Source organism: Mauremys reevesii, linkage group 3, assembly GCF_016161935.1.
Source record: "Mauremys reevesii isolate NIE-2019 linkage group 3, ASM1616193v1, whole genome shotgun sequence".
Lineage (NCBI taxonomy): Eukaryota > Metazoa > Chordata > Testudines > Geoemydidae > Mauremys > Mauremys reevesii.
Genome location: NC_052625.1, coordinates 146,328,299 through 146,350,723, shown reverse-complemented (window position 1 = coordinate 146,350,723; position 22,425 = coordinate 146,328,299). Strand labels below are relative to the sequence as shown.

General features: G+C 39.8%; 1 protein-coding gene across 1 annotated transcript in view; it reads right to left on the bottom strand.

The window, feature by feature from the left end:
* Positions 1-7,241: 7,241 nt before the first annotated feature.
* UBE3D (ubiquitin protein ligase E3D) overlaps positions 7,242-22,425 on the bottom strand; it is a 123,407-nt gene continuing 108,223 nt past the window's right edge. Inside the window, exon 10 of the mRNA XM_039532576.1 lies at positions 7,242-9,517. Within this exon, the coding sequence (XP_039388510.1) occupies positions 9,497-9,517 (21 nt within the window). The 3' untranslated portion in view covers positions 7,242-9,496. The remainder of the gene's footprint in view (positions 9,518-22,425) is intronic.

Genomic DNA, 22,425 nt, shown 5'->3' with positions numbered 1-22,425 from the left:
GCCATTGCAGCTGACCCCAGGGCCGCCTGAGCAGCTGTGGTTGCCTGGGGCCTACCGCACGGGCCCCAGGCAGCTGGTCCCAGCCTGCTGGAGAAGCAGAGATACTGGGTGTGGCCTCAGAGCAGCATTCGTGCCCCGGGCCACCCCCCCGAGCAGCCGCAGCGCCCCAGGCCATGCCCCCCCAGAGTGGCAGTGGTGCCCCAGAGCAGCAGCGGCACTCCGGGGGCCCCCAGAGCACCTAAAATTTAGTTGTGGGTATTTATAGTACAAGTCATGGACAGGTCACAGGCTATGAATTTTTGTTTACTGCCCATGACCTGTCCATGACTTTTACTAAAAATACCCATGAGTAAATCTTAGCCTTACCCATCATCAAACCAGTACATATAATTCACAACATACTAAAGTACTTAAAACTTTCTACTGAATGAAGGGAAACATTTTAAAAGCGCTGTTAAATGGATTAATTCTAAGTCAATGTGAGTAAATATAAGATGTTGCAGAATAATAGAAAGCAGGATTTTGTAGACAATCATAAAATCATGGTGTCACGATGCGCGGAGTGGCTCATGACTGAGTGTGCCAACCTCAGGGCAGACTGTCCCAAAGCCAGGGCACAAACCTCAAACTGGTTGTATGTTCTATAATTAGATTTCACCAACCCAGTAACAAATGTGAATTCTTGGATCACTGTAACAGTCTTACCATGGAGTCACAGACAGTTCCCTTGGGCTCTCGAGACTATCTTGCCACATAGGCAAGCTGGACTTAGTGATAATTGGTCACTTACAGACACACACACACAAAATATTCAGGTTTCTCCCTGTCCCAAGAGATCAGTCACTTACCCCAGATCAATTTGCACCTTAGATCTCACACCAAAGACAAATGCTTGTAGCCAATCCTGTAATAAACTAACGTAAGGTTTATTAACTCGGAAAAAGAAATGAGAGTTAGTTACAGGTTAAAGCAAGCAAGCATATATATACACACAAGTGACATTCAGTCAGTGATTCAAAAGGTGACAGAGTTGTAGTAATCTGTCAATTCAAAATGTCTTTCAGAGCTAACCCATGCCAAGAAGCAAGGGGATCTCTTTGCTTATGTTTAGAAGTCTTTGCCCCTCAGGGTCCAGACAGCACAAAAGTTATAGTTGCTCCTTGTCGGGGATTTTTATCCCCTCCACCCCAGCGTTCAAGCAGATGGGATGAGTTCATGCAGAGGTCTCTCCTTCCTGCAGGGAGTTAGTAATGCAGTCAACAGAGCCCCTGTCCTTTGATGCTACGCAACACCTCATTGGCCTTCAGTGGGCCATCTTGTATGCAGGATGAGCACTGTCCCTTAATTAAAGCTTCTTCTATTGTTTGGGGAGTTACACAATTACAGAGGTTTACAATGCAAATACTCAATATAACTTTATACCATGGGCTACAGAGGTTATAAGTGGGATCAATACTTGCAGCATCCTACAAGTATTTTATAAGGTTTAAATATTATACACGTTCGTATCAACTCTAATGTCTATATTGATAGTGCTAACACAGGTAAGCAAGACTGGTTTCTAGCTATGCATTTGTAAGTGTTCAGTGAAGTCTGGGGCCTTGAGCTGGTCTGCTGGTCTGCACCTGGTCTGCCAGCATCAAATATGGTTCATCAGCAAATAGGCCTAAATATGTCTACAAACTCCATTTGCAATAGAAACCTTGCTATTTCCTTGATCTACCAACAGCATAAACTGTGACTGATAATATCTAATGTCATTAAGATCTCAGAGTGCTATAAAGGGAGATGTCAGCTATTGTTAGAGAATTCAGACATATCAAAGTAATGAAACCCCTCCAAAAATATTAAATACATCCATGTTTAAAGCATTCTCTCAAAAGACCTTGTATTGGGGATTATAGTGCTGAAGATTTAGCTCTAGGCTAATAGTTTTGGTATACGCCCACAATCTATCCTCTCCCGGGTGTAGCACTTCAGCTCTTATTCGTAGTTACATAAATCACAGAGCGTATAAATGCATTCCAAGTTAAGAGAAGGAAATAACATAATCTCCTAGCAGACTCTTGGAACAGAGGCATTTCAAATATGTGCTCAACTGCCTAGCAATTGTTAGTGGAGGCTAAAATAGACATTTTTAATAAAACAGTGGATGGTGAATTAATGATCTATCAGTCTATTGTATTTATAGCACCTCACAACCTTTAATGTATTTTATCCTCACACCATCCCTTCAAGGTAGGAAAATGCTAATATTCCCTCATCTTCCAAATGGGTAACTGAGGGCCCCAAGGCAGAACAGATTGTTTCTAGCAGAGCAGGGAATTGAACTCAGATCTTCAAGTCCATAGCTAGTACCATAACCACTGGACTATCCTTCTGTGCTGATCAGAAAAGATGTTGGATTGAGAGCTCTGGAGGATCATATGCTTCCCATCTTCTAGGGCGATGAAGCAGCAGCCGGAGCATGACAAGCTTCCCCAAGTGTCCACCAAGGAGCATCATCTCTTTTATGAAAGAACCATGTCTAGGGATGAAAAGGGTGCTTAAGTCTCCATGCTCACTCTATTCTTGATCTGTCCACTGAGACTGCCAGTAAGGGTAAATGTGATTTATTTAGGGGAGGGCAAATTCTCCATATGATTTAATTGTACATATACTACATTGACTAACCTTTTAAATATATGTATTTCTTATCAAAATGTCCCAGGCAGCCCTTTTCCAAACTAGATGAAAAAAAATAGAGAAAGAAAAAAAACACAACAGAGATCAAGCGACTACAAGTACACTGCATAGCTACTGACTCTGTTTAACAGAAATAAAAGTTTTCCAATATGTAGCATGAGACACTATGCCATATAGTACACATGAAAAACATGTCAGCTAGATACTCCCTCTAAATAAACTGCCATGGTAACAGTGTCTGAGGCCAGCCATAAAGCACACGCATGGCTTTTAAATAGGTGGCCCAGGGTGTGAGGTCACCTCCTAGTGGATGTACTAAGAAGCATCAGATTAGAATAAATTTGCTTTGACAAAGAATCAGCAGTTTTTGAGTACCTGATATAACCAATACCTAAGGAATTATAAAAATGAGAGACACTGTATAGCTGAGGCCTTGAAAACCAACCAATAGCATTTTCATCATAATCATAGGGAGAGTAAATGATCGCAAAGCTTCAGATAAGATTGTTTCTAAAGTTCATTTGGCCCAAGGAGATCACTAAGGGAAAGCTGCTGTGGTCAAAGATGAGAAAGAACATGCTCTGATGTAATTTGACATTGAACAAGTGTTGACAGATTAAAGTCCACAGATATTTCTGACAAGTAACAGCTCCCTCAGGGTGGTGGATACACCTGAAAGTGGGTGACCGACAGATTGTACAAAATTCACCACCTCGTCCACATTTTATGATTACAAATCAGTTTTTGTTGACAGAACTCATTTTTCACTGCAGCATCTTGGTCTGCAAGCCTGTGCCAAGCTGTTCTAACTTCATCAGTGCAGTCGGGAATGCACTTTACAAAATTGTCTTTTGCTGAAGAGATAGTACAAAAGCAATGTAATTCTGTAAAACATTAAAGGAAAGGAAGGAGAGAAGCTATCTAGAGAAACTAATAAAACACCCCCAGTATCATGGTCATTGGAGATGATCATTATTTTGCTCCTGTTATCATAAACTTGATTTTTGGCCGTGAGCAGCTATGACAATTAGGTTACAGAAGAAACTGCTGAGTTATATATTACTGACAGTATTTGGTTGAAATGGAAACTAGTGACATGTAGATTGGTAAAATCACTGAAAATAAAGACCTTAATTCAGCAAGACTTTAAGGAGACTACTCATGTGCTTAAAGTTAGGCAAATGTTAAAGGCCTTGCTGAATTGGGGCCAAAATCTAGAAGGGGGGAAAAGATTCAGATTTTAAAGTGTCATCATAAAACAACCAGTGTTTTCATATATTTGTGAAATAACTCTTTAGTATATTTTTAAAATATACCCGCCAGTCACATGGTGGCATTGAAGAAAGAATCATATATATATTCTATTAAAAAATTATTCACAAATCATTTCTATTCACAAATTTAATCCCCTCTCACCCACCACCACCACAGATACTCCTTCACAGTGCCTGTAGATGTCTGGAAAAAATTTGCAGGACTAGGCAATAATTCCCTTATCAAAAAAGCAGTTTAGTTTATTTTACTTTTAAGCATATTCTGGAGCCCGCTGCTGCATCATGCTCAAGGTATACTACTGGGTTCCCCCATGCCTTGTTTGCTTAGCTAAGCAGAGAACTGCATAAATGCCAGATCCACCACAGCTGTGTTTGCTGGACGGGAACATTGCTCTTTGTCTATTGAAGATAAGAGCTCACAACAGTCAAGCCATGTTTGCACATCTCGGGCTCAAAATATGATTTTAATAATTATCATAAACCAACTAAAATGATGGCTAAAACCCTCTTAATAGCCATTCATTTAAAAGATACCCTTAATTTAGTGCATTTTCAGTTTGCTTCATCAATTCTGGGATACATGTTCCAGCAATTTGACAAAAACGCTTTTCTTCTTCAGCGACAAAGCACAAGCTGTAAATTGTCCCATACTCAGATTCCTTTCAAAGCTCAGACAAAGGACCACGCTTGCTCTGCTCTTATTAGGTCCACATAAATCATAACCCAGGAAAGGGCATGTCTGGTAATCTGAGAAAACAGCCTATACTAACTCTACAATTGGATCACTGTGTGTCTCATCCTTCATATTAGCCACAGACACTGCAACAGCTGACAAAGTTGCCAAAGCAGTTCGGAGAGGAGCCAGGACACTGCATGAATTTGTAAACGCAATAACCCTGTTAATCTAGAATTTAACCATCCAGCGTTGAAGGGCATTGACTGGATTTCTCTCTCCCCTCTCCTTGTTTTACAGCCAACACCTTTCTACAGCGGTCAGTAATTTTTATGAGCTGCACTGACCCTTCAGACCAATAGCATGATGATCACACTTAAGCCAGGTCTCCTTAGACATGCCCCGTGCCCACACTACCCTTTTTTTTCTACACTGTTGAAGGCAAGAAAGAGGGAACACTAAGGGTTTGTGACTTATGTCTATCCAGTGCAGAGGAACTGGCCTACGGAGAGATCCTCAGCTGGTCTAAATTGTCATAGCTCCACTGAAGTCAAAGGCAGCTGAGGCCTTGCCCTGCCCCTGCTTATCTTCACTTGTGCTGGTATTTAAGCTCCGCTCACACTTATGCTGGTGTGAAGCAACCTTGTCATCCTGACTCACTATGCACAGCAGGATCAAGGCCTCTGTGAAGCTTCTAACAATTTTAAAGGAGACCATAGTTTCAAATTATGAATGAAGCTTGACACATTTTTAAAGGACAGGTTCATTCAGAAGATTTAGATATGTTTTGCAGCTCTTCCAGACCGTATGTTAATGTTTGTAAAATGCATAGAAATCCTCAGATGTAACATAATAGAAAAGGACAAAGTGGGGTTTTACAATTACATTAAAACCAAATTTATACATGCTCACACTTCAAACACTGTTTTTATCTAGATTTATTCTAAGTTAACAGTCAATTAACTGTTGAGAGACAGCACAATATGGAAAAGGGAACTGACAAAAGTATGTTAAGGTATGTCTACACTGCAATAAAACATTTGCTGCTAACCCATGTCAGCTGACTCAGGTTCACAGGGCTCAAGCTGCAGGGCTATCCAACTAGTGTAGACATCCAGGCTTTGGTTTGAGACTGGATGTCTACACTGAACTTTTATAGCTTTTATTGCAGTGTAGATACACTGTGTGTTTAACCCCAAAATGCTTATCTGCAGAATCACTCTATTTATTTTAAACCAGAATTGAAAAGCTTTTTTTTTAAACTAAGGGCTTGTAGGCATTGTGGAAAAAAAATATTTTTTTGTTCATGTGTCTGAGGTCTTCTGATGTGCACCCTTTATAAACTTGAAAAATAAGCAACATTTCTATTTTGGACACATATAAATGTGGAATTTAAAAGATGACATTAGATTTACCATTAATTGTGAATGATCACAAGGATGTTGTGACAAGAAGTAGTGTGCAAAAATAACCCTCCCACATGAAGATTGCCACATTTTTATAAAGCATTATAATTAATGAGTTTTAAAAAGGCAACAACTGAACTCATCAGGATTCAAGTACACCAGTGCCTATGAAAAGAGCTAAAGAAAAATGCTGAAAGATTTAAAAGAAAAAAAATGAGACAACTCATCTCTACAGATGAGTTACAGTCTGTTATAATAATGCATCACCTGTCATCACAATGAATCCTCTTAAGGGGACATTATTGACTTTTCTCCCCTTCTTCTGTGTACTGGCAAATAAACCCATTTTCAGACAAGAACACTTCTGATACATTTATACATTACTGTATGTGGGCTGAAGTTTTCTAGGTACCTGTCCAAATAACTTAATAATTGCAGGAAAGATAACCCAACCAGAACCAGAAATGCTCGTCTTTGGCAGCCCACAACCCTCACCTTCCTGGTACAGGGACAAAGACCAGGCTAAAAACAAAACAAAAACAAAACAAAAAAAACCAAGATTCTTGAAGAGCGTGGCTTTGTGAGGCTGCACATTTGGCCTAATGCTACCTCTGCTGTTTCCTCTCTCATATACTTCCCCAGGAATCCTTTCGAACCAAACACACTAGAAGCATAACATTTCACTGTGATATTCTACAAGGTTTTCTGAGAGTGATAAATTAGCCAGGAGGGGTTTGATTTATATTTATTTATAGTGCCCCACTTCATGCAGATATTTTCTTCTGTATCGCTGATAAATCAAGTTAATGATTTGCCTGCACCTGTCATCTCAGAACCTCATTTGCCATTAGAAGTATATTAACTATTTATGTCCCTAATACCATATTATGTAGGAGAAACTGACACGATGACAGATTTTAAACATACAAAGCATAAATACTCTCTGGAGCAGATTGCTCTATTGATGCAAAATCACAACAGGAGGCATTTAAATAGGAGGAAAGTGGCTTTACAATCACAGTGTAGCAATCTGTCATTTCAATGTTTTCCCTCCTTTATTGGCCTAATCATATTCTGGAAAGCAGAGACCAGCATACAACAGAGCAAAACAAAAATGGAAAAAAAATCAGTGAAAAATTAATTGTATTCATAAGAGAAAAATCAAAATGACTCACCGTTGTTATATAGACAAATTATCATGGAAGTACACAATATAGCCCCAGAATATATGTGTGAAAAATGCCACACTTCTGCTTTTATTTGAATACTCAAATCTAAAATAATGAGGAAAAAGTAGGATGGGACCGAAACTAGTTGCTGAGTGGTCTTAACCTCCACTTATATCCCATATCTCACAGGAGAGGCTCAGCATCTTGCAGTGTGTGTTAGAACAATATTATTTGCAAACATGTAAAGGAAGTGCTGACTTCTCCTGGAATCCCAGGGTTTTTAAAGAAGCTCTTCATAACAAGAATCTCTCCCTCTAAACCTGTTCCTCTTAAAGAATTGTCCTTTGACAAGCTCACAGCTTTCTTATTTCTTAATTGTTTGAAGTGTAGCTGCTGTGTTGATCCCAGGATATTAAAGAGTGAGAAGGTGGGTGAGGTAAGCTCAAAAGCTCTCTCTTTCACCAACAGAAGTTGGTCCAATAAAAGATATGACCTCACCCACCTTGTCCCTCTTAATTTCTTAATTGTTTAAAGATGAGTACTGCAAAAAAGGCAGCCTGTACAAACAGGATTTTTTCCACTATTTTCAGTAGAAATGCTTCTCCCAAGCATCTTCAGGACATAAGAACTGTGAGACTGGATCAGACCTATGGTTCAGCTAATCCAGTATTCTGTCTCCAAAAGCGGATGGCATCAGATGCTTCAGGAGAAGGCACAAAACAGAATAGGCAACCGTGGGCTAATCTGCATCCTATATTCGGTCTTCTCGTAACCCCTATACTTAGAGATTCGTTTACAACCTGAATCATGGTGTTTAATAACTCTAACCAAAATGTATGGTAGCATAAACTAGTATAACTCTGGATCATCTAGTTATCCATATAAATGTGTGACCCATTTTTGAATCGTGCTAAGTTTTTGGCCCCAATAGTATTCTGTGGCAATCTTGAGGACACATAAGAAAATAGATTAAGGTTAGGTTCCAAATATGTGTTAATACAGGGCTCAGATATACAGTATAAAAGGGAACCACAATATGAATTTTCTCAAAAGTTCAGCCATATCCTTAGCTTAGGCAGAGTACAAGGTGGCAGCTGAATTATGGTAGTAGTGGTGCTTATGCAGAGATGAATAGTTCCCTCCACTGCCCACACATATATACACATCCTCTCTGGCATTCTCTCTGCACATTGGAGAACAAAGTGATTACTGACAACTAAAGAATGAGAGGTCCACTCCAAAATTGGAAACAGTGCAAGGTTATTTGTTCCACATGGAATGCATTTGGTGGTATCAGTCCAATTACAAGTAGATAAGTGTCTACAACACAGAAACTGCTACCAACTCCAATCAGCACTAACTCACTTGTCAACTTTTCTTGACAGTCTGATAAGAAGAGAAAGTACTGAATGGGCAATAAGGACTGAACTACTTCATAGATATGGTCCCGCCAAGCCAGGATTGAGGCACCTAGGAACGTTTGGAAGGGCTGTGTGGGGAAGTTTACATTCTCACAACCTGAGATGCACGTGCTTCGCAAACAGAGGACTGTCAGTTCAGCAACTTCTATGAACCCTGTATTCACAGACACCCTTCTTTTTGTAGTTTCAAGATAATCTCTTTTAAGTAATCACAAAAAACATTTTGTTTGTGAACTTTAACTAATGCATTATCATTTTCATTCAGTTTTACATAGGGTGCAGGCGTGTAAATACTACCTTCTCTCTTGATTAGGGAGTAGGATTTAATATGGAAATAATGTATATGCTACATACATAAGTTTGCTGGAAAACAAGTTTACATTTTACAGTTCTAGTTGTCTGATTACCTCTGCCAACTCAAAAAAGTGAGAAAAGTGGTAAAATTTGCATATATATTTCTGAGTTAGAATTCACGATATTAAATATTTTATACCCTCTGCTGGCTGCCAGTTCTTCATTTTCCACATAAAATACATAAGTTACTATCCATCAAGATACTTGACTTCTTTTCCCTGGGTGATTAAGAGGTCATCATTATGGTCACCCCAGCCTTCAGACATAAGTCACTCTCAGAACTCCAGTCTTGTAATGTATGCCTGTCTAAACCAACTTTCTCAGTCATTGGCTTTGCTCTTTCAAAACCAAAAATCCAACAGATATCATAAATAATAAAATAATATTATGTTGAGGTTTTGCACCCTCACTGACTCTTGCTGGAAAGTCATCCCAATGGAAATTATCCTTATATTTCTGTATTTTATTTGAAGGTTAACTTGAGAATAATTTTCAGTTAATGTGTCTGGATTCTTCACATCTTCAAAAAGGCAACCTGTAAAAGAGAACAAAACAAAACAGAATAATTTTTCTCAGCATGGCGAGAAAAAGCATAAAGGACTCCTGCAATTCAAAGAAATGTTGCACTTATTATCACTTCACAGAAAAGTACATTCACCCAAAGCTGTGCAGTACTTTTCCCAAAGAAGTGATTGTTTAATGCTGAAGATAGTTCTAATATGTTTTTTCTACTTTTCTATTTATCCCCTTAATATCCTCAAACCCACTGTTCAATGCTTGCTGCTGAATTAAATCAGCTGTAGGAGTTTTCACAGTTGCAACAAGGATTAGCAAGATTCTCTGGTCTGTATTTCTGTGAGGGAAAGTCATGTATACACATTTTTCTCCTTGCATCAGAAATACAATTTGTTTCTAAATGACAAAAGTAAAAGGTGCTCATCTTGGGGGGAGAGGTAGCTCAGTGGTTTGAGCATTGGCCTGCTAAACCCAGGGTTATAAACTCAATCCTTGAGGGGGCCACTTAGGGATCTGGGGAAAAATCTGTACTTGGTCCTGCTAGTGAAGGCAGGGGGCTGGACTCAATGACCTTTCCAGGTCCCTTCCAGTTCTATGAGATAGGTATATCTCTATATATTATATTATTGTCTAATTTAAAAAGACATTTGACAGTATTCTGGAACTGGTTTCAATTTCAATCCCTGATATACTCCCCATTTTGCCCAAAATATTAGCTTGTTTTAAGAACGTTGTCTCTATCTGCTATGAAATCCTGATCTCATCAGAGTTAATAGAAAAACTCATTCAGATTTCAAAGTGACTAAGAAATAGTCCAAGACACATCTGCGATGCTGCATAAAAAGGAAAACTAATTACACTAATACAGTCACCACTATTACAAAGTTGCAATAAATCTTGTACAAAGTATGTCATGTAAGGTATCAATGGAAAAGTTATAGACTGCTAAGTATTATTATCCTGTTTAAATCCATGTATCATCTTTGTATATGAAGTTATGAATATTGGCTAAGAGTTTGTATCTCAAACATGTTGTTTTCTTGGGTGACACCCCAAGACAGATTTGCATCTAGACTAGGCAGTCTGCTTGATGGCCCATTAAAGACAATCAGATCACCCAGTGAGCCCCTCCTGAAGACGTTTTAGAAAGCATTGAGGCAATGGCCACCCCGTGGTTCAGCAAGGCACATAAGGACATGTGATATGACTCTATCTTTTGCCAGTAACTTTCCATACATTTGAGCTAAAAGTATAAAAGGAGACTGTGACATCACTGCTTTGTCTTCAATCCTGCCCCATATCTTTGGACATGATTTCTAACAAAAGGAAGCTTTGGACAATGGACTGATGACACCCAATCTATTTGGGTGAACCAGAGAGAATTACTATAAAATAGCAGATTTAACATCACTGCTACTATCCTGACCTGCAAACTCTGAAACAACTGTAATGCACACATTTCCTTTAATCAATTAATAACTCTTATTTTCTTTTTGTATTAATAAACCTTTAGTGTTAAGTTACTAAAGGATTGGCTACACGTGTGGTATTTGGTAAGATTTAAGTATATATATTGACTTGGGGGAGTGGCTGATCCTTGGGATTAGAAGAACCATATATATGATTAATCTGTTTTTCAGTAACCTCTCATCATAAAGATCAGATGTCTGGGTGGTGATAGGGGCTGGATTGCATAAGGGGACTGTATTTTCCCTTCTTGTTATGTTGCTCACATGGTGAACTCTAATGTTAGAATAACCACCAGTTTTGGGGTATGTCCGCCCTATTTTTGATCAGTTTGTCCTGAATGTGGCATTCTCAGCTGTGACCCCACTGTGGTCCACAGCATTTTTTTAACAGAAAAATCCTGGAAGGAGGAAAACTACATGACAAACACTGCATGGAAAATGATCCACCTTCTTCCTTTTGGTGTGCAGGACTAATGGCAATACAGAAGGGACAAGGAGTGTGACCTGCCAAATACAAAAAGCCCAAGGATTTGTGGGAGTAAATGGGTCCATCCTATTGGCTATTGGTTCAGCTGCATGTAATGGCTCTCTCTCCATGTTCTTTTCAGCCTTCCTCAGAACTGGCAATCTATACTAGTAGAACACAATTAGAATATAATGTTAAACAACTGGGAAAAAAGTATGAGCAAAGTTGACCTCCTGAGTAAGCAAAACAGCTAACTATTACACTGGGGAAGCTTAATAACTATGCTGATCAAAAAGGTAATTCAGAAAACACGTTGAAGCCACTATGGAAGGATGAAAAAGCCAATAGGGCATTTAGCATATCGCTGAAAACACCCAGGGAACAGAACTGATGCCTCATAGAAACACAGCAAGAAGAAGAGTCATTAGACATATGCTGACCTTTTTCCTCCATGCTCCTTGCAACTCTAATGGATCAACTACACAAGCAATTACAGATCTAGTAAAGCTCAATATCATCTTGGGTTTGTAAACTATTAGACTACATGTATGTGGATGTCATGCTGATCTTTAATCCCCAGACTGTTTTGAGACTGTCTTCAAAGAACGTACTAAATATGATGAACTGGCAGGGATTGAATTGCAAATAAAACAGAAACTATATCAAATGATTAGACAAAATATAGAGCTGCACAAAATAAAATATTTCTTTCTGATCAGATGGCCAAAGGAATACTCAAAAGACACTCAGATGTTTGCTAGAAAAGATGCAGAATACTTAGTGTCTTCAGACACATCTAGGGGATTTGTACTAGGAAAGGATTTGCATCAATAATAACCTGAATATAGACAATGAATTAACCAAGACTATGACACTTCCTGACTATAATGGAAAAAATCTGAATCCCAACATTTCAACTGCTCAGTATCCACTTGCTGTTTGCAACAATTACAATAGGACCACATTGGATAGCTCCACATGTCCATGGGCTTTATTACATGGGAGAGCTGTGCAGAAACTGAAATGTCTGTTCTGTGGAAAACTTTGCATAAAAAAAGTTTTGCATCAGAATAAAAAACATTTTTTTTTGAAAATGCAATTTTTTCAATGGAATAGAAATTTTTGAAATATTTTTGAAATATTCCAGGCAGATAGCTGGCCCACCACCAATGTAGCTGCCCAAGAAGACGACTGCCCAGGGAAACCTGTCTGCCTAATGAGTTTCTTTCAAAAGTTTCATCCCAACCACATGTTCCCATGGAACATTTCGATTCTGTCAAACTAGCATTTTCCAATTTAAAAAAACTTGTTCTGTTGGAAAAAATTTCAACAGTTCTATGGTTGCCTGGAAAATACTAATGATGGAAGATATTAATCCTCTAAACTACTGACTCCCACTCTCAAATGCCAGGAAACCCAATATACCTTCCACCTTTGCTCCTGCTTTAGCTATCCGTATTAACAGAGACAGCAACTTAACCAATAATCTAAACGAAAAAGTCACTGACAACCGGGGCGGCTTTATGTATTTTGCCGCCCCAAGCACGGCAGTCAGGCGGCTTTCGGCGGCGCGTCTGCGGGAAGTCCGCTGGTAATGTGGATTCCGCGGCATGCCTGTGGGAGGTCCACCAGTCCCGTGGCTTCGGCGTACCTGCCACCGAATTGCCGCCGAATCCGCGGGACCGGCAGACCTCCCACAGGCGTTCCGCCAAAGGCTCCCTGACTGCTGCCCCCACAGCGACCGGCAGGCCACCCCAGGCACGCGCTTGGTGCGCTGGTGCCTGGAGCCGCCCCTGCAGACAACCAGACTAGTGGTGAAAACCTGGCTCCTTTGAAGTTAAAGGCAAAACTTCTACTGACTTCAGTGGAGCTAGAGATCTAGCAGAAAACGAGACAGACAGAAACAAGAAAGAGAAGCAACAACTATTTCAATACAACAGAATCAAAACTTGAGATAGATTTTTCTCTTGACTCAATGCAGGATCCTTCTATCTTTCACTACGTAGTACTGGTGATATCATTACAGCTGATGTGTTTATTTAATTTGACCATTTGATTCCTTGGAGAAGATTATATGCAATGAAATACTTCCTTGTAGAGGATGTATTTTTGGGGTTTTTTTGTACTGTTATATTTCCCTGCTGTGCAATAAAAAAGCAAAACTTAGAAAAGAATGCTTTGTGACTGCATTTGCAAATATTACCAAAGTGAATGAAAGAAAACCACAGTAGATCATCAGAATATTTGATGTCTCCAACAACAAAAGAGTAATAACACTGGGAAATCATAAAACTAGCTAACAAGTACCTACAATATTTTAAATACAACAAATTATATAGAATACATACAAATTAAAGATTAAAATTTATTAAATTCTATGGGTTCAAAGGAAAGCCTATAAAATGCAATAATAGTAAGCTGTAAAACACTAATAATATCCATCCTCTATTTGTTCAATGACCAGAGGAATTGTATCTTATATGTCTGTATCACAATTATTGTATATGTACTCATGCATCTTAGCAACATTATAGTATCAAAAAAGTTAATGTTGTAGTTTTCTTCTAACTCAACTAGAGATCTGTGGGTTTGTGAAGATGGTTTGTGGGAGTTTTTGCCCCAGCTATCATCCTATTGCCTTTCTGAGCCACAGACTACTAGCCTCATCAGGGATCACCACAGATAATATTGTCAAAGCCTACAAACATGGTATTTCATGCACTCCCTGTCAATACCCAGGCCGGCCCAGGCAGGGGCAGCTCCAGGCCCCAGCACGCCAAGCGCATGCTTGGGGCGGCATGCCGCGGGGGGCGCTCTGCTGGTCGCAGGGCGCCCGGTGGACCTCCCACAGGCGTGCCTGTGGAGGGTCCTCTGGTCCCGCGGCTTCGGTGGACCAACCGCAGGCACGTCTGCGGGAGGTCCACCGGAGCCGCGGGACCGGCGACCAGCAGAGCGCCCCACGTGGTGTGCCGCCATGCTTGGGGCGGCGAAATGGCTAGAGACGCCCCTGGGCCTGGGGAAGCTAATGATCCCACCAGTGGACAAAATTCAGTAATGAATCCTGGTCACATGCCACTGAGGCACATTGCGCATAAGCTACGAAGAATGCTATCAGCACACTATGAAAGAGAAGTACCAAACAACACAACGGTGATCTACAAACTAAGTTGTCAAGATAATTAGTTTTCTGAACAGTTTACACAAGAATTTTTTTGTTGTTGCAGATAGTACAGTGTACTGAGTCTTTTTCAAGAGACTCAATCCAGTTTATATTAGCCAACTTTTAAATGCTGGTTTTTGTACTCTATGTATCCTTACCTGTGCCAAGAAAAATTGCTTTAATCTACTATTTGTTTCAAAATATTATAATATATTCTATTTTACAATATTGAGTGAAGTCTCAGCATTCCATCTTGCTAGTTTTCATAGTACAAGAAGCTGCAAAAAACTTCAGCTAATGAATGAATACAAACTCTACATTTGCAGGTTCTTTATAGATATATAGTGCAGTGCAGCACAGCCATATATGTACATACATACATACATACATACATACACACACATACACACACGCAAAAGACAAATCACACCAGCTTGTTTTTATTGTAAAAGGTAAAATGGCAGAAATGTTGACACAAATTCTCAGATCCACAGAAAGTTAAGAAAGGTGGCTTATTCTGTATATACCAAGAATCAATATCTCTTTGATTGTCATCACAACTGGAAGCTGCCATATTTTTTTTTTTTGCTCTTCCAGTGACTGTGACAAATGCCTTGGAATAAACTGTGTTCAGATGAATCCAGACAAAATTGGGAAATGATGTTGATATTTAGGAAGAAATTAACTGGATAGTGAGTCCATGTTAGTTCAATGTGCCAGACCGCCGGCAATCTGGTCACAATTTCATGATCATATTCCATCCACTGATGCTATTGTTCCAATCTCGGTGGCAGATAGTGCCTTTTCATTGAAGTCCTATTTGTGACCATTCCTCTCTGAAATGCAGACCTCATCACAGCAATCATTGCTTTCGTAACCCCCAGGCTATATTACTGCAATGTTCTCTATTTGAGCTTAGCGCTGAAAAAGCCCAACACTCATCGCTCAGTGGGACAAATAGCTAGCTATGAGCCCACAGTACCAGTGTTTTATGACCTGCTTTGGCACCCTGTTTATTTCTTGGCACAGTTCAACATGGTTAGTCATGAAGTACAAAGCCCTAAGTAGTCTTTTTCTCTACGTTCCCTTGCAGTTATGAGCCACTGGGCTGATCTCACTATTGGTTCCTGAGGTTAATTTCTCTATCTGCACTAGAGATCTTACACCCCTGAGACTTGATTCCTTCTGGGGTCTGCCAGAGCTGTAACACAATTCAGCGTGCAATGCAAGATGGTGCAAGCTTGGGACGCAGCAACAGCAATCAGTCAGTGCCTCCCTGTGGGACCTCCTCCCCAGGGCTGGGAGCGGGGCCTACGGGGGGCAGGATCCAGCAGCTGTGGACCAATCAGCTACAGATGCAGAGGAGGAACCAATCAGGAAGTGGACCAATCGGGACTCTTTCTGAGTTGCAATGTCTGCTCTGCAAAAATCCTGGACATTTCCTGTTATTTGATAAATTTGCCCAGACAGAGGACAGAGCCTCAAAAAAAAAAAAAAAAAGGCAATGTCCAGGAAAACCTGGATGTATGGTAACCCTAATGCCAGACAAATTGTTTTGTCAAGTTTCTGAAACTTTTCCTTAATATTTATAAGAGATTGGGGTGTTAGTTGGAAATGTCAGGGGTAATTGCGGGCCCTTTTAACGTTGTTCATACTTTAAAAAAAAATATAACAATTGGGTGCCAATATACATTTTTTAGATGTACATATAGTTAAAGATAATGTTAACAATACTGGTTTGCTCAGGAAGGAATAGATGTCCGCGCAGTTTAATTTTAGACCTTCTTGAAACTTTCTGATAACATTTTATTTTGCACCGTGTTTTTCATACTAGCTGTATCTCAAAGTGTTTCACAGTGTTAAAGAATACAAGAGATTGTCTAGTAAGAACACCAGAAAACAGTGGTGTAAAGGCATTCCATAATGAATAAATTAAGGATTTGGTCACAGGTCCAACAAAAAAATTAAGAGGAATATGTGAGGGAGAAAAGCTGTTATTTATAGAAAAAGTTTGAAAAGCAATGGAGACTCAATGAGCCAGAGAGATAAAGAAGGCTGTTCCAGAAGCTGCTGGAGAGAAATCTCTTTGCACCGTATTCCCATTCTGGATAGAACAGATAGAGAGGATTTCTGGTGTTAGATGAGCAGAGGCAAGGCTCAAGCTAGATGAGCAATGTATTTAAAAAAAAACAAAACACAAGATCTGTGTGTTCAGAGTATGCAGGCAATCCTGTGGAGCTGACAGTAGATACAGGAGTAAGAGAAAAGTTAAAGATGATGCCAAAAGTTACAAGCGGTGGATGCAAAGGGGCTGTCTGAATTGAGGGAGATAAAGAAGATGGAGTTGTAGAGAATTCTCCTCTTTGCTAAGAAAAGGACAAGCAGTTCTGTTTTTGAAGCAATCAGCTTTAGGAAGCAGAGATTAAGCTATGTGCTTATTTCATCAAAACATAAAAATGACAAAGGTGTCAAAAGCTGAGTTTCAGTATATAATCACGGGGATCACAAACTTTCAAACTGCTCCTACTTTTTAGTCACTCCAAAGTGAGAGAATGGTGCATAAATAAAGGGGAGTGTGTGCTTTTAAAAGTTAGGGACACAGGATTTCTAATACCTATATGTTTCATACCAGTAAAATACACAGTAAAATAGCCCTGACGGGTTACAAGTGGAGGGAAGGGAAACCCAGATCAGTTGGGGTTAGGAGCAGGGGAAGAAGGAATTATGACTTTATGATATTGTTCCATCATTCCCCCCCTCACAGTGGCTCAGCTGGGGCTCCAGATGTTGCAGGGAGGGGAACCCTCTGTGAGATCCTCCATCCACCCAGCCTCCTGGGAATTTGAGAAGTTAATGCTGACCCTATCGGTATTCATTTACACGGGTCCATCTATTACACTGTAAGCAATTTGGCAGCAGCACCTGGGGGAACCCATGGGACGTATATTTTTGTCAGAGCCACACTGTCATGGAGGCTCAAAGAGGGGTTGGAGGCAGTGCAGAGCCATGTAAAAGCTGGACCTCAGTAGATCTGCTGCCTAAGCAGCCAATTTCCCTGCTGCTTCTGTGAGAAGAGTGAGAAGGGAAAACTCCACATCCCAGCGGGAAAGATATGAAGTGCAAACTTGTGTTGTTTCCTGCTCCCTGGGGGAGGGATAAACTGTGTGTGAGACAATATGACCCAGAGGGACTAGTTACTGTAGTTCAATTGTCCAAACTGGAAGACAAGTAAAATGTAAAAAAACAACCCAGTGGAAAATAAAATAGATTTCAGTTGTAATTTCAGCAAGAATTTTTTTTAAAGTATGATTTTCAACCTGGTAGTGTCCCTTTAAAATTGAATGAAATAAGTCAGTCTGTAACTAACATACATGCTTTCATCTAATCCTTCTTAACAGTGTTCATTTCTCAGAAGTATTGAGTTACACTAGGCTGCTTGTACTTGCGATATAACAGAGGTAAATGTGAAAGAGAGAGCAATCCTCTGAAGTTCCAGGCTGCGGTTTCTGCTAACATAAGAGCAGCATGTGAAGCATGACCAAGCTTTAGAAGGAAGTCTAAGAAGAGCAGCCAGAAAGATAGACAAAAGATCAATCTCTGTTGGCTTTTATTTTACAAAAGTTCTTTCAGCATACTAGAAAATATTGCTTAAAAATGTAAATGTTTTAAGGGAAGAAGAAAAGTGATTTTTTAAAATCCAAATTTAAATGGCTACAAACCCTAACAATTTTATTTTGTCTCATTCCCAACCCCCATCGTTGGCCTGTTCCCATTTTCTTTCTATAGCAGCCATTATTCCTGGTAACGTGTTATGTAGAGAGGCACCGATCTCACAACAGTATTTACTTTTGTTAGACTTAAATACAAACCATGGATATAGATGGAACATGGTGCTAATACTGCACTGTAATTACTGATCTAAATCCAACCAGAATAATAATAATAATAAAAAATCCACAGAATTTAGGATTTTCTTTCTCAAGACCAGATGCTGTTTGCTTTATACTGTTATGAACTGCAAGCCTCAGCTAATCATGCAGACTTAAGCAGCACTTATTTTCTACAGCAAATGGTTTAAACTGCTGTAGAAAAAATGTTTGCCTGAGGGCACACATGTGTGGGCAGTCTGAAAAGCCACATTTAACTGAGGCTCTGCTGAGTCCCAGCAGTTCCAAGCCAAGTATCTTGTGCTTTGCATTTTTGTGCAACCTTCTGTTTTAGCTGTCCCATGGGACAGATACCAAAACAGAAATTTATCTCCTTTATGAGGGCTGTTTCAGAGAGAGGAAAGATGGCAGCTGTGCTTCTGCTGTGGTATTTAACTCTGGTCTTAATGGCATTTAAACATGCAATGGAGAAAAGATTGGAAGCTCTGAACAAGAGAATAGACATGGTTCAATCTTTTTAAAAGAAATGGACAAAACGAAAAAAGATTTTTCAAACTCAACTCATGGATTTAGTGTGGACCAAATTAATGGAGTTGTGTCTGTCAGAGCTCCTTTGTGGTCTCAGACCACTAGCTGTAACCTATCATGAAGTGGGAACCCATGTTCCTCCCCCTTCAGACCAGGGATTTAGGTGCAATTCCTCCTGCAATTCACTGTGATCACCTGAACAAGTCTAAGGCCATGTCTACACTAGCACTTACATCAGCAACACTTTTGTTGCTCAGGGGTGTGAACCCCGCCCCCCCCAGCAATTTACACTTTGCCAGCATAAGCACGCGTGTGCACAGTGCTATGTCAAAGGGAGACGGTCCCACCAACATAGCTAGCACTGCTCATTGAGCTCTCTCCAGTCGCAGCTACACGAGTGCTCTTACAGTAGCACAGCAGTATTGGTACAGCAATGCCGTTGTAAGCTTGTGAGTGTAGACATGGCCTTAGTTTAGTTCAGCACTTGCCTCCTATTCTCTTTCAGGGGGAATGACTGCGTTAACCAGTGACCAACCCACCTTCATAAAGCAAACCATTCAGAATAAAAAGCTTTACAGAGAAAGCACATCATAAAAGAACAAACAGCTTACACACATTCTTCTCTGGCCATACTGATCTAGTACATGCTAGGTTTTAAAGTCCTTCAAACCCTTTCTGCAGGGTATGTGCGTCCTGTCCCAGTGCCCACATCTGCAAGAGCTAAATTTAGCGCCACAAGTCATATAAGTTCTCTGTATTTCAGCCCAATAAGGAAAATAAGTCTCTTCATGGACAGGAGCGGTCCTAGACTAGCTGTCAGCAACTGGCCCCGTTGGTGAACCATGCAATCGGCACCCCCACCCCCAAACCCCAAGGGCAGATCTAGACTGAGGTTTTTGGTAAACTGGGAAACATTTTGCCCCTTTTTCCCTTTTAATCTTTTTTAAGCATTTTTTTTTTAAAAAACAGAGGTTTAATTATTCGGTTTGTCCATCCATCTGTCTGTCCAACCAATGTTTGTGAGATCAGATAAAATAGAGACATGAAATTTTCAGAATAGAGTTGTACACAACAGCTAGATGATACTTCAGTCCTATTTCAAATAAAAATGCATTAAAATGTTAATTATAATTTTTATTATTACAAATCCAAAACCTTCCATTACGTTATCCTGCTTTAACTGCCATTACCACCACATCCAATATAGAAAGAAATAAGAAAACTCTTCAATGAACTTTAACCTGTATTTATAAAACACTCTGAATAAACAACACTCTGTGCTCTTAAAGCATGACTTTTATTGCTTTAAAGTTTTGAAAATTCAGTCACTACTTCTTTTAGATCCAGTTTTCCAGCTATTTCATACTCTATTGACATTGTGGCAAGTCCAACAAGTCTCTCTTGCACCATTGTTGAATGCAGATATGTTTTTATCAATTTTAAAATTGAGAAGCTACGTTCCCCACTAGCTATGGAAACTGGCAAAGTTAAAAGAATGTGTAGAGCTATAAAAATGTTTGGAAAACTGTCTGTTTGAGTTTATTTTCACAAACTTCTTCAGGAGTGGAATGTTTCTTAAATTGTCTTGAAAAGCCTGAAGCTCACTACACAAATCTGTAGCATCAATGTCTTTTGAATGTTCATGAGTCAATGCCAACTCCAGTTTTATACAAAATTCTCTTATCTGTTTTGCTGTTTTCTTTTGCAAGCTGTGGATATCATATAGAAAGACAAATACTGACTCTAGCTGCTGCATCTGTTGAAATCTTTCGTCAACCGAGTGAAGACCGGTATCAAGGACTGCGAAGTAGAAATTCACTTTGAACTTTTGTTTTGGGTTCTGAATGGGTGTGTTTCATCCTTCATATGAAAACTGCTGTTTCTTTTGCTGAATGCGAACTGGCTCTGGTTCAAATTCTGTCAGAAAGTCTATTTCTTCAGCAAGCTTGAGAGAATCTACCAGTGTTCTTTCGAACCCTTCATCACTTCTGAATTCCTCCAGAATATTTTTAGTTTGTTGCAGTTTTTGAATAGCAGAATGTATGTTCAAGTTCTTTTCCTGAAGCTGCTTACTAGTGAGGTTAATCTCGAAAAGGATATTATACCACAAAATGAGTCACAAATTTGAACTTGTAAAGGCCATTTGCAAGAGCTTCCGCATCTGAACGTGCAATATTGCCAGATGATCCAGTAAAGGTAGTATCATCAGAAATTTCAATTAGGGCATCATAAATGTTTCCAAGTTCATAGCAAAGAGGCTTCAAAGCATCAATGTGACTCTCTCATTTTGTCTGACAAAGTGGTTTCACAGTTAGAGAATTCACATGGCGAGTCAGAGTCTCCCAACGGCGTGCTGAGCCTGAGAAAACCACAAACACATTACACCAGGTCAAAGAAACTGCTTGCCTCCAAACAGCATCTAGCAGCATCACTGACAACCAAATCAGAGAATGTGCACTGCAAGGAACGAAAAAGGCCCTAGGATTGATTTCCATCATTCTCCTTTGCGCACCATTGTCTTTACCCTTCATAGTACTTCCATCATCATAGCCTTGGCCACGTAAGTTTTCAACAGATGACACTGTTTCAAGCTTTTGTGAATAGTTTCAGTCATAAATGCTCCAGTTGTCTCCTTCAGTGGTACAGAACCCAACAAATGTTCCTTTATGAGCACTTCAACATTATCTTCATTTGCAGACTTTTCCATATCCACAAAACAAATTATCATAGTCATTTGTTCAACATGACTCACATCTGCTGTACAGTCCAGACTTTTTTCTTGTTTCATTTCCACGAGAATTTGCCACACACTGTCATCATATCTGGGCCATGAAGCTGGGTCCCCATATTGTAACTTGTTTGTAACTTCCTCATCTTTTCTTTCTTCAACTTCATTTACATCAATTTCTGCATGTCTCTCTGAAGGTGAATAAACTTTCTCCACTTCCATATCAGTCTGATGCTGTGAGCTGCCTTCATCCAGACGTAAGTTTCCATCATCTTGAGTTTCCAAACTGCTTTTTGTGGATGAGAGCTACCCTCATCTCCAAGTAAAATTCCTTTATCTGGATGCTGTGAACTGCTTCCATCTTTATTTGGATTAAAGAGAAGATATTTCAGGAAGGATCCCTGCTGTTTTGCTTGATCCTTCTCCTTCTCAGCCTTTCATTTATGATACTCAGCTCCTGAGGGTTTTCTTTTTCCTCTTTCTGCCATGGGGCATTTGAATATTGTTATGTACTGTGCTCCCGACTGCAAGCATTATAGCGTTAAGGATGTCTGACACACCACCACATGGTTGGCGATTTAAACCACATTGCAGCCATCCCATGTCTTTTCACTGCTTAAAGGTTCATTGATTAGTAACGTACACTCACTTACCTATTAAAACAGTTAGTTACAGCATTTACGCAGAAA